The sequence below is a fragment of the Rhinoraja longicauda genome, chromosome 33, assembly GCF_053455715.1.
Source record: "Rhinoraja longicauda isolate Sanriku21f chromosome 33, sRhiLon1.1, whole genome shotgun sequence".
Taxonomy (NCBI): Eukaryota; Metazoa; Chordata; class Chondrichthyes; order Rajiformes; family Arhynchobatidae; genus Rhinoraja; species Rhinoraja longicauda.
Window position 1 is genome coordinate 15,115,457 of NC_135985.1, and position 12,515 is coordinate 15,127,971.

The 12,515-nt window shown below is 42.9% G+C and overlaps 1 protein-coding gene across 1 annotated transcript in view; it reads left to right on the forward strand.

Moving 5' to 3' along the window:
• dis3l (DIS3 like exosome 3'-5' exoribonuclease) overlaps positions 1-12,515 on the forward strand; it is a 56,067-nt gene that overhangs the window by 13,679 nt on the left and 29,873 nt on the right. Inside the window, exons 3-4 of the mRNA XM_078427301.1 lie at positions 7,478-7,606; positions 8,437-8,572. Coding sequence (XP_078283427.1) covers positions 7,478-7,606; positions 8,437-8,572 — 265 coding nt within the window. The remainder of the gene's footprint in view (positions 1-7,477; positions 7,607-8,436; positions 8,573-12,515) is intronic.

Sequence of the window (12,515 nt, forward strand, 5' to 3'; positions counted from 1 at the left end):
TCAGTCTGAAGAAGGGTCTCGACCTGAAACGTCACCTATTCTTATCCAGAGATGCTGCCTGTCCCGCTGAGTTAATCCAGCATTTTGTGTCTATAATCAAAAACCGTCCCACCCTGGTCATTCCTTCTTCTGCCTGCTGTCCAGAAGAGATACAGAAGCATGAAAGCATGAATTACCAGACTCAGAAACAACGCCTTCCCTTTTTTACCAGGCTTCTGAAGGTCTTTCCACAAGCTAGGGTACTGTATGTTTCACCTCTATCCCATTGTGAATATTGATCTTTATTTATGTATTTGATGCGATGCAATGCTGAGAACTATATTCTGAACTCTGTGGTATTTATTCACAAAATGCTGGAGTAACTCAGCAGGTCAGGCAGAATCTCAGGAGAGAAGGAATGGGTGACATTTCGGGTCGAGACCCTTCTTCAGACTGATGTCAGGGGGGCAGGACAAAGGAAGGATATAGGTGGAGACAGGAAGACATTGGGAAATCTGGGAGGGGAAGAGGGGGACAGAGGAACTATCTAACGTTGGAGGTCAATGTTCATACCGCTGGGCTGCAAGCTGCCCAGGCGAAATATGAGGTGCTGTTCCTCCAATTTCCGATGGTCCTCACTATGGCACTGGAGGAGGTCCATGACAGAAAGGTTAGACTGGGAGTGGGAGTGGGAGGGGGAGTTGAAGTGCTCAACCACTGGGAGATCAGGTTGGTTAAGGCGGACTGAGTGAAGGTGTTGAGCGAAGCGATCGCCGAGCCTGCGTTCGGTTTCGCCGATGTAAAGAAGTTGACATCTAGAGCAGCGGATACAATAGATGAGGTTGGAGGAGGTGCAGGTGTTTCTGAACTCTGTATCTCCCCCTTTGCTTTATCTATTGCAGTTGAGTTTGACTTGATTTGATTTATGTATGGTATTATCTGATCTGTTTGGATAGAATACAAAACGAAGCTTTTCACTATATCGTGGTACACATGACAATAATAAACCTAAACCTAAAGGGTGTGGCTAAGCACAAACTAGAGGAACAGAACTTTTGATTCTGCCTTGGTTGTGCATAAACAGTGCCCGACTGCATAAACATTGATTTCTCTAGTTTAATTAATTCTCCCCCTCGGTGCCTCTATGCACCCAGATCCTGCCAGAGCACCCATCCCCACTAACTTAGCTTCTTCCCCACCTAAACCATCTGCCCATTTACTCACTCTTCCCATCAGGTTCCCTACCTCCACTGTTCCCTTCCGACCCCCCTTATTTGGTCTCTTACTACACCTTACCCATCAGATTTGTGTAGGAAAATAACTGCAGATGCTGGTACAAATCGAAGGTATCACAAAAAGCTGGAGTAACTCAGCGGGTCAGGCAGCATCTCAGGAGAGAAGGAATGGGTGGCGTTTCGGGTCGAGACCCTTCTTCAGACGCTTCAGACCCGCTGCGTTACTCCAGCTTTTTGTGTTACCCATCAGATTTCATCATCTGGAGTCCCCAGTTGCCTCCACCTATCACATTCCAGCCTCTCTCGTCATCTCCACCCCTCTCTCTCTCTCACCTGACTCAATCTAGCCTTTCTCACCAAGATCCACCTGCTGCATGTCACCTCTTGCCCCACTTCCCCTCACCTCTTTATACTGGCCATCTCCCCGCCACTATTTCAGTCCAGAGGAAGAGCCTCGACCCGAAAGATCAACTGTCCATTTTCCTCCACAGACGCGCTGAGTTCTTCCAGCACCCGATGCACTAGCATTTGCAATCTAATGTGTCTCTAGTAACACTCAGCAGTTCTCCCCAGTAACACTTACAAACCCCTCTGCAAGGAGATAAGTTCTGGCTCTGACTGTGAAGAGCAATCTGTGTGTTTGACGTTTACAGGTGCAACCTGCCTCAACAATAGTTCCAAAGCCTCAGAGTGTAAAGTCTTCCTTTGGCACTATCTCTCCAGCCATCTGCTTTATTCTCCTATATCTTTACATATTGGCACAGGGCACTGAGTAACCCTTACATTGTCACCTTCTGAACATCTTTCCGAGATCTCCAAGCTTTTATCTGCATGATCTCATTCCTCCTCCTATCCATGTGGATACATGGTTCAAACAAACTTGAAGCCAGGAGATGAAGAACATTTACAATTATTGGATTTATTTATCCACAGTCAATAAAAAGTATTTGGCTTTGGAGGTTTTTAAAATAAATCTAAAGAATTTAATTGCATTTTTCAATTTTCCTGAAGGTGTGAATGGTTAAATTTACAATCAGTTAAATTAACTTACTAATGACATTTTGAGAACTTTTCCCTTGAGGTCTGAGCGTCTGTTATAAGCCCCAGGCTATTTTAATCAAAGCTGCTCAATTTAACAGATTGCTGTTCATTTTGTCCCTGTTGTTCACTTGATTCCCACTGTGTGTTATATGGATATCTGTGCCTAGGACCATTTTCTTTCTTTACTGTTTCAGTTGGAATATTTAAAGGTTGTAAAATTCTTCCTAACTCATTTTTTGATTTATATAGAAGTTTGAGCTTGACTCGTGTATAGCATTATATGAAAAGGCAAATATTATGATTAAAGAAACAAAAAAACCCCAGCATTTTTGATTTGCATAGTGTTTTATATTTCTGACATTTCCTTGTGTCATGGGATGGAGGCAATTCAGTCCCTGGAGTCTGTCCAGCCTCAGAATTCACCCATTGTCCTATTTCTCACACTTAATTCCCTGTAAACTCTCTCACATACCCTTTGTTTCCGCCAATTAACTCACCATCATGCATCTATACTTGGGGCAATTCACGATAGCTAATTAACCAACCAGCAAGTCTGAATGCGGAAGGAAACCAGAATAGTCAAAGGGAACTCAGGCAGTGACAAAAAGAACATGCAAACTCCACACAGATAGCACCCAAGGACAGCATTGAACCCGAGTAGATAGACCTGTAAAGCAGTGTGGCTTTTTAATATAGCTTCTCGCTTCCATGAAGTTCCCAATTAAAATAGCTCTGTAAAGTCAGTGTAAAATCTTCTGCTAATTCACCAAATGTTATCAGAGGTCGGAGAAGAATATTCTCTTTATCTTAATCTATTGTGATGCTGAAATGTCAAATGATGTTTTCCCTTAATAGAAATCCATTGGTTTTGCTATTTTAAAGCTATCAATTGTTTGGACGATCATTTTCTTTTCTAATTAAAATGTTCTGTCTATTCCTGAAGGTTGATGAAATTTTTAGAAGCATTGAGGTCACATTTATAATTTTGTTTAAGGTTTAAGAGATACTGATATTTGGGTATAGACTTGAAATAAAACACAGTGTGGCATAGTGGCACAGCTGCTGCCTCACAACGCAATCGACTCGAATTCGATCCTGAACTTGGGTGCTATCTGTGCGGTCACTTCCTGTGGCATCCCCGGGTTTCCTATGGCTGCTCTGATTTCCTCCCACATCCCAAAGACGTGCGGGCTTGTAGGTTAATAGGCCTTGATAAGTTACCCCTTGTGTGTAAGGAGTTGATGTGAAAGTGGATAACATAGAACTAGTGTGAAGCAGTGATTGATGGTCAGCGTGGACTTGGTAGGCTGAAAGGCCTGTTTCCATGCTGTATAACTAAACCAAACTAAACACTTAATTGGTGGCTGGAGATTCTAGTACATTCTGGTACTGAGCTCAGTATTTATCTTGATCAAGTTGAAATCGAAAAGCTCATTACCTTCTGTCACTTTCTTTATCAAAATATCAATATACACAGACCTGATCACATCTTTTTTACTTGTATAGATTTGCATCTTCAAACTGCAGAGTAATGGATAGTTTTACAGTATTTGTATTGATTGACATGAGTGAAGATAGTAACATTTTGCTTTCTACAGTCTCAACACTGACTCTCAAAACATCTTCACATTACATGACTATGCCAAAAGATAAAATATAATTGTTAAGGAGAATCTAATTACAATCCCATTCCACATTTAGTTCATCTGATAATGTATATTGATTCTTCCCAATAAGCACATTTCTTCTAAGCTAATGAGATTGTTGTAACTCCTTTATTTTGTTATCAAAACATTCTTGTTGGGGGTTATTGTATCACCAAATTTATTTCCTAATTTTAATTTAGTCTTTGATTCCTTAGCCAAGCTGATCAGGTACAGTTACAAAACCTTTTCACAACTTTGGTCCAATTTCAAAGGAGCGATGAGAGTTACAGCCTTTGACTTCAAGGCAGGCTTTGACTGGAAGTGACATCAAGATGCCCTTTTTATTCTTTTAAGGGATGTGTGCTTTGCAGGCTGAATCAGTATTTAATTACCCATCCCTAATTGCCCTTGAGCAGGTAGTGGTGAGTTTGCCTTGAACTGCTGCTCCTCTTGAGCTGTTCGGGAGAAATTTTCAAGATTTTGACCCAGTGAAGGTGAAGGAATGGACATATATTTCCAAGTCTGGATGGTATATGGCTTGGAGAGAAATTGCAAGGTGACGATTCCTATGCTTTTGCTGCCCTAGTTCTTTGCTGCATTGATGTCAAGGGCAGTCACTCTCACTTCACCTCTGGAGTTCAGCTCTTTTGTCCATATTTAGACCAAAGTTGTAATGTCAGGAGTTGAGTGATTTTGGTGGAACACAAACTAAGCTTTTGATATCCATCACTTTGCTGATGATCGAGAGGAGACTAATGGGGCGGTAATTGCTTGGGCAATTTTCAACATTGTTGAATTGAAACCAGCATTGTAGTTGTATTGGAACACTTGGCCAAGGGTGCAATAGGTTCTGGAGCTGGAGCCTTCAGTACTATTGCCAGAATGTCGGGGCCCCCGGCCTTTGTTGTACCCAACGCCATTTGCGAATTCTTGATGTCACATGGAGTGAATCAAGTTGGCTGATGACAGGATTGCAGGGGTTAGATCTGATCTGTTGATTAATTGTGTGACCGCTTAGCTCTGTCTATTACATGTTGCTTATTCTTTTTGGTGTGAAATAGTCCTCTTGTAGCCAGTTGATTCCTCATTTAGAGGTATACCCGATGCTGATCCTGGTATGTCCTCCTCATTGAATCAAGGTTGATCCTGTGGCTTGATGGTGATGGTAGAGCAGGTTTATGCCAGACCATGAGGTTGCAGATTGTGTTTGAGTACAATTTTGCTGCTGCTGATAGCCTACAGCGCTTCAAGGTTGTTCAGTCTTAAGTTGCTAGATCTGTTCAAAATCTGCCTCATGTAGCATATGGGTGTGCAATACAACACGATGATAAAGATTAAGTCAATGAGCATCTCGAAGAAAACAATACAATGGATGGAGTCATAGCTTGCACAATAGAAGATGGTTGTAAACATTGCTGCAAGAATTCTTTGGGGTAGTGACCTAGGCCCAGCCATCTTCAGATCTTCAACAGAAATTCAAAAGGGCCAGCCACATAGCTACTGTAGCTACAAGACAAAGTTATGGACTAGGTGTCAATGATTCACCTCCTGGCACTCTAAAGCCTTTATACCATGTACAAGACGCATTTCAGGTGTGTGATAGAATACCCTCTACTCTGCCTGAATAAATGCAGCTCCAACAACTCATGGAAAGCTCAACACCATCAAGGACCTAACAGTCTGCTTGATTGGTTCCCTATGCACCACCTAAACATACATCCCCTTCACCGCCAGTGCACTGTGCCTATCGTGCTGTGCACTGAAATTAGTAATTTAACCTACTCTGACAGCAGGTCCCAAACCTGTGATCTGCACCACCAAGGACAGAAGTAGCAGATGCATGGTAACACTGCCAACACTATGCCCTCCTTCCAGTTGCATACCTTCCTGGTCTTTCATTGCACCAGATCTAATTCCTGGACCAACCTCTATAACAGGTATAACAGAGCTTTATTTGTCGTTCGGTACCGAAGTACCGAACGAAACTACATAGCAGTCATAGAAAAAAAAAAGAACACAAGACACATAACCCCAACACAAACGTCCATCACAGTGACTCCAAACACCACCTCACTGTGATGGAGGCAACAAAACTTCCACTCTCTTCCCCACGCCCACGGACAGACAGCTCGTCCCCGACCGACCCGCACAGTCCCCGCACCGGGCGCTGAAACGTCTCGCGGCCGAACCGGGCGATGAAAGGCCCGCGACCAAGCCTTGCGCAGCTAAGTCCCGTGGTCGAGCCGCACCGGGCGATGTCAAGTCCGCAGCCGAGCCGCACCAGCGATGAAAAGCCCCGCAGCCGAGCTGCACCGGGCGATGTTAAGCCCCGCGGCCGAGCCGCACCGGGCGATGTTAAGTCCCGCAGCCGAGCCGCACCAGCGATGAAAAGCCCCGCAGCCGAGCTGCACCGGGCGATGTTAAGCCCCGCGGCCGAGCCGCACTGGGCGATGTTAAGTCCCGCAGCCGAGCCGCACCAGCGATGAAAAGCCCCGCAGCCGAGCTGCACCGGGCGATGTTAAGCCCCGCAGCCGAGCTGCACCGGGCGATGTTAAGCCCCACAGCCGAGCTGCACCGGGCACTGTTAAGTCCAGCGGCCAAGCCGCACCGGGATGTAAAGTCCAGCGGCCAAGCCGCACCGGGATGTAAAGTCCAGCGGCCAAGCCGCACCGGGTGATGTAAAGTCCAGCGGCCGAGCCGCAGCGGGCGATGTTAGGCCCCGCAGCCGAGCCGCACCCCGCGCCGTGAGGAAGAGAAAAGTTCCCCCCCCCCCACACCCACCCACACCACCACCCCCTCCCACACATACACAACCAAAAAAAATATATAAAAACCATCCCAACACCAACACACAACAAAAAAAGGGGAAAAAAAGACGGACAGATTGCTAGTCAGCCGCTGTGGGAGTCCTTTTTCCAGAAGGACTGCAAAAGTTCAAGAAGGTGGCTCATCAGCATCTCCTCAAAGTCAATTAAGGATGGCCAATAAATGCTGACCTTGTGAGTGACACCTAGATCTCAAGAATGAATTTAAAAAAGTGGTATTAATGCAGACGAAAGAGTCATTAATAATTTGAGACTGCAATATTTCTATCAATCAGGAGACAAGGTATTGCTTGTGGGGTTATGTTTAGCGAGGAAACCAGTGGAAAGCAACCTGACAAAAATTGAGATCTCTACCATGGTGAAATAGGGATAATGAGGTTTAGTCATGAGTTCACAGCAACATTCCAGGCCATCTCTATGTAGTTGGATTAAGAAAGGAAACAGATGAGAGGAAAGGCTTCAACAATTTTCCTTTAAACATTCACAATGAAAGGAAGGAAAACCCATCTAGCCCAGATCTAAAAAATAGAAGAAATGCCATGTGTGCCGATGAGAGTGCTAGGAATGAATATATTGGGAACAAAATATCACAGTGGCAAAGTCAATTGGCCCCACCTTCCAGTGCTAAAAAGGCAGGAATCTCACAGTTGCGATGGTGGAAGAATCGGAATGGAATGTTCTTTTATTAAAAAATGAGCAATTATGGAAATACCATTGGAGCATGGTTGCATCATCAATTGTTTCATTGCAGACAGTATAACAAGCTGCGGAACCTGCTGAGAGATGCTCGTCATGAATGCGTTATGTTCTTCAATGAATTTCAGTTGTACTCGTATGTCCCGAGAGAGCAAGGAGAGTCTCTAGAAAAATGGCAGACCAGGTTTGTCATTAAACTTCATTTTAATCTTTCTACCTGTTCAAGAATACTAATTATTGTAAAATATTCTACACTCATCTCGCTAGTCTTTAATTCACTCTGGCGATTTAAAATGTATATTTTTAAATGAATGGAAATATATATTAATTACACATTTGGCAGAAAAACATTTAATTCAATCTTGCAGAAAACAATTTGGAGTTGATCCAGAACCACTAGTGCGATCACCACCTATCGAGCTGCTAATCTAATCAAGGATTGACACAGTATATAGCTAAACTAAACTAAACTATTTTATGAAGATTTATAGTTACTAAGACTGGAACAAAGCAAACAATTTCCACTAGTTTTGGAACTGAGGACAAAAGCGGCTATGAGACTGTGGTGCTCTTGGGCATCTTTGTCTCATTGAACTTTATTGCAGCTCCTGTCAATTTTATAGTGGAATGTCACCTGGGGCTGACAAGAGCAATTATAGATGACTTTCGAATGATAAAGTCACATGATTATGTAGCCAGTTGTGATGCATGGCAGGGAATGCAGAATGTGCAACATTTCGTTATGCTCTGGAAATATGGAGGTTTATGGGTGAATTTGTACATATTTTAAAGTTGCCATGTATTTTTTTTTAATCTAAGGCAGAGGCATTTAACCAATATAAGAATTTTTGTCTTGCTGGAATATATTTGGGGAAATTGGGGGATGTTTGAAATTAGGAAAAAAAGGGTTTTGGAGTTTTTTTCTGAAACTGATTAGTCCTGTTATGCTGTGGAAATATTATTATTTTAAGTCATGCAAACAAAATTAATAAAAATGTTAATTATTTGTTCTAGGTGCATTTACTATGCCACAGTCTGGTATTATAATCATCTTGCAGGACAAATGCCAGTTGTTATGGTTACTGAAGATGCAGAAGCCATTCAGAAGTATGGGAGTGAAACAGATGGAGTGTTTGTTGTATCATTTAAGGTAATAAGTAGTCCAATGATATAGGACTGAAACCATTGAATGAACCAGAATATTGCTGTAAAATGGTGTGTCAAAATCTTACGAGACACTATAGACAGTAGCTCTGGCAAAAGTTTTAGAAAGAAGGAGGAAATAGCAAAAGTGGGGATTATACCTTTGAACATTGGAAAAGGAATTAGTGTCCAAAGGGAACTTTCCAGACAGCTCTATCTAGACCAGGTGGACTCGGTCTTGGGTGAAGGATTATTGTATTTTGTCTATTTTCCAGAAGTGCTAAGTGTGCCACAATCTTCAAAGCAAAATCCAGAAGCTCTTGAAACAAAAAGGAGCATAGAACATTGAAAAATACAGCATGGGAACAGGCCCTTCTGCCCACAATGTCTGTACCGATCATGCTGCCAAGTTAGACTCATCTCTTCTACCTGTGCATGATTCATATTCCACCATTCCCTGCATAACCATCTGCCTTTCAAAAAGCCTTGTAAATGCCAACATATTAATGGTTCCACAACCTCCATTGACATTGCATTCTAAGCACCCAAGCGCAGGCTTGGTTATTGTTTTGCTGAACACTTTGCTCAGTCCGCCTAGGCTTACTTGATCTCCTGGTTGCTAAACACTTTAACTCCCGCTCCCATTCCCATACTGATCTTTCTATCCTGGGCCTCCTCCACTGTCAGAGTGAGGCGCAATGCAAATAGGAGAAACAGCGCCTCATATTTCGCTTGGGCAGCTTACAACCCAGTGGTATGAATATTGATTTTGCTAACTTCAAGTAACCCTTGCTTTCCTCTCTCCGTCCTTCCCCCATCCTAGTTCTCCAACTAGTTTCACTATCCTCCTGATTAACTTTTACTGATTGTATGCCTTATTGACACCTTCCCCATAGTTAATAATGAACCATTCTACATTTTCCTTGATCATTGTCCCTTTTGATCGGTGTTTTCAAACCGTAGCTCCTTTTCTCCATGTCTCCCTCTCCCTGACAGACAGTCTGAAGAAGGGTCACGACCCAAAACATCACCCATTCCTTCTCTCCAGAGATGCTGCCTGTTGCGCTGAGTTACTCCAGCATTTTGTGTCTATCTTCGGTGTAAACCAGCATCTGCAGTTCCTTCCTACACATTCTGTGGACTATCCCATTCATTTCCAAATGCAGGCACATCATAAAACATCTCCGATAGCTTCCCTATCACTGATGTAAGGCTCCCCGGCCAATAATTTCCAGGGATTATTTCTACTTACGTTTTTAAACGAAGGAACAACTCTCCAATCCTCCAGGTCTTGCCTACGGCAAGAAAAGATAAAGATTTTCATCAAGACGCCTGCAATCTTCACACTTATCCCTCTCTCTTAATAACCTGTCATAGATCCCATCGGGCCTTGGGGATTTTTTCCACTTTAATGCTTTTCAAGAGACCCAACTCATCCTCTTCTTGATCAAATAATTGCCCGAGCATATTAGTATACACCACACTAATCCCTCTATCCTCCAGGTTCTTGGGTGATAGTCCAGTAAGGTTACATGTGTAGAACTTAGATATAGGGAATGCCGAGGACAAAGAGGGAGCCGGCTGGGGGGGGGGGGGGGGGGGGTCACTGTGAACAATGAGGGGCCTGGCGAGGAGCTGCCGAGAACAAAGAGGACAAATTTGGATGACAATGTAGATAATATTGTTAGCAAATTTGCAGATGACACCGAAATTAGTGGTATAGTAGAGTGAGGAAAGATATCTTGTTTACAACAATATCTAGGTTAGTTGGGAAGATAGGCCAAGGCATGGCAAATTGATTTTAACACTGACGAGTGCAAGATGTTGTACTTTGGCATGTCAAATGAAGGTAGATCTTACACAGTAAATGGTAGACCCCTGGAGAGTGCTGGGAGTATAGGTACCTGGTTCCTTAAAAATAGCAAGTCAGGTGACAGTATGGAGAAGAAGGCATTTAGTATCCTTGCCTTTGGGAAGGTATGGAATACAAAGGATGAGATGTCATGATTCAACTGTGCAAGTCGATTGTGAGGGCACTCTTGGAAAACTGTACGAAAATAACTGTAGATGCTGGTACAAATCGATGGTATCACAAAATGCTGGAGTAATTCAGCAGGTCAGGCAACATCTCTGGAGAGAAGGAATGGGTGACGTTTCGGGTCGAGATCCTTCTTCAGACTGACTTGGAAAACTGTGCAGTTCTGGTTGCTCAGCTACAGGAAGGATGTCATTAAGTTGAAAAGGGTGTAGAAGAGATTCACCAGGATGTTACCTGGTCTTGCATTATAGGGAGCGGCTGGATAGGCTAAGATTTTTTTTTTTTGAGCATAGGAATCTAAGGGGTGACCTTACTGAGGTATCCAGTGTAATGAAGAACATGGATAAAGTGAACTCTCACAGTCTGTTTGCCATTCTAAAATTAGAGGACATAGGCTTAAGGTGAGAGGGGAGAGATTTAAGTAGAGAGGGACCTCGGGCAACTTTTTAACTCGGATGTCAGCCTGTATCTGGAATGAGCGGCTTGAAGAAGCAATAGAAGTAAATACATTTATAATTTTTAAGAGACATTTGGAAATAGAGTTTAGACAGATATGGGCTATATGCAAGCAAACAGGACTCTAATATGCTTACAACCTTAATTTCTCTAATTTTATGTAACTTCTACCTACACTTTCCTCCCCTCCCCTCTTGCCCCCTTTCTCCACCCTAGTTATTTAACCAGTTCCACAGTTCACCACATTGTATCCCTCTTGAGATCACTCCTTCCGCAGCCAACAATGGACCTACTAGGGCACCACCCTGCCTGAGGTCATTTGTGGCAAGCCCTGATTGGTCCAAGTCTTTTCTCGCTTCCAGCTCTTCACCGTCCCCCACACCCAAACCCTACTTTCAGTCTGAAGAAGGATCCCAATCCTAAACATCACCTATCCCTATCTCTGACACGCTGAGTTACTCCAGCAGCTTGGGTCTATCTTTGATATAAACCAGCATCTGCAGTTCTTTGTTTCTTTAGCCCAATATACCAACTTGGTCGGTATGGACAGGGTCAGCCGAACGGCCTAGTACCATGTTGTATAGCTCAATGACTATGTTACTCTATGTCCTTCCATGTCTTTGTATGTCCTTATACCTGTTTCACTTTCTGCATCACATCTCCCTCTCTCTCCCTCCTCCTCCCCCCCCCCCCCCCCTCCATCTCCCACTCCGTCTCTCTCTCTCTCTCTGTCTCTCTCTACTTTGCAGTTTCAACCTTTTTATTTTCAATTGCACAAAGTAGCTAAACGAATACTACAATATAAGCAAAAACCTGCTGGAGAAACAATATTTGGAATATTGCATAATATTTTTGTTAGTGATTCCTACAGTTGTCCTTAGATGGCAGTAGCATTACTGAAAATATTTATTCAATGAAAACTTGGATTCAGATCCCAAATAAAAAGGAGAAAACTATTTGCAAAAAAAGGCTGTTCATGAGTAAAACATGACAACATTTGGTCTAATTTCGGGATTTTGGAAGTATACTTACAGATAGTGAATTGTCAGGTATCTTCAAAAATATTTTGTAGACTCGAATGTAAAATAAATTGGGCATCACTGACTGGCATATTAGTGTTAGGATTGAATTAAACATGTTCTATCCTATCCATTAGTAAGGGATCCCATTTTATCCCATTTGATCTGTCTCAGTTTCATCAGTGGCATCTTTCCCATTTCAGTCATTCATTTCTAGTAGGAGTGAATGTTTTGGTTGTGGCTGTTGGGCATTATTTAATGAACATCTTCCAGCACCAGTAAATGAACATTTTCATCTGGGTAGATTCAAACCTTCACAACAGAAAGATGCTAATTTGTGACAATTTGTTACTCTTAAGTCTTTCTGTACACATATTTTAGCCATGCGCTGCATTTTATGCAGTGACTTACCATTACTTTGCAATTTTCTATTTGTA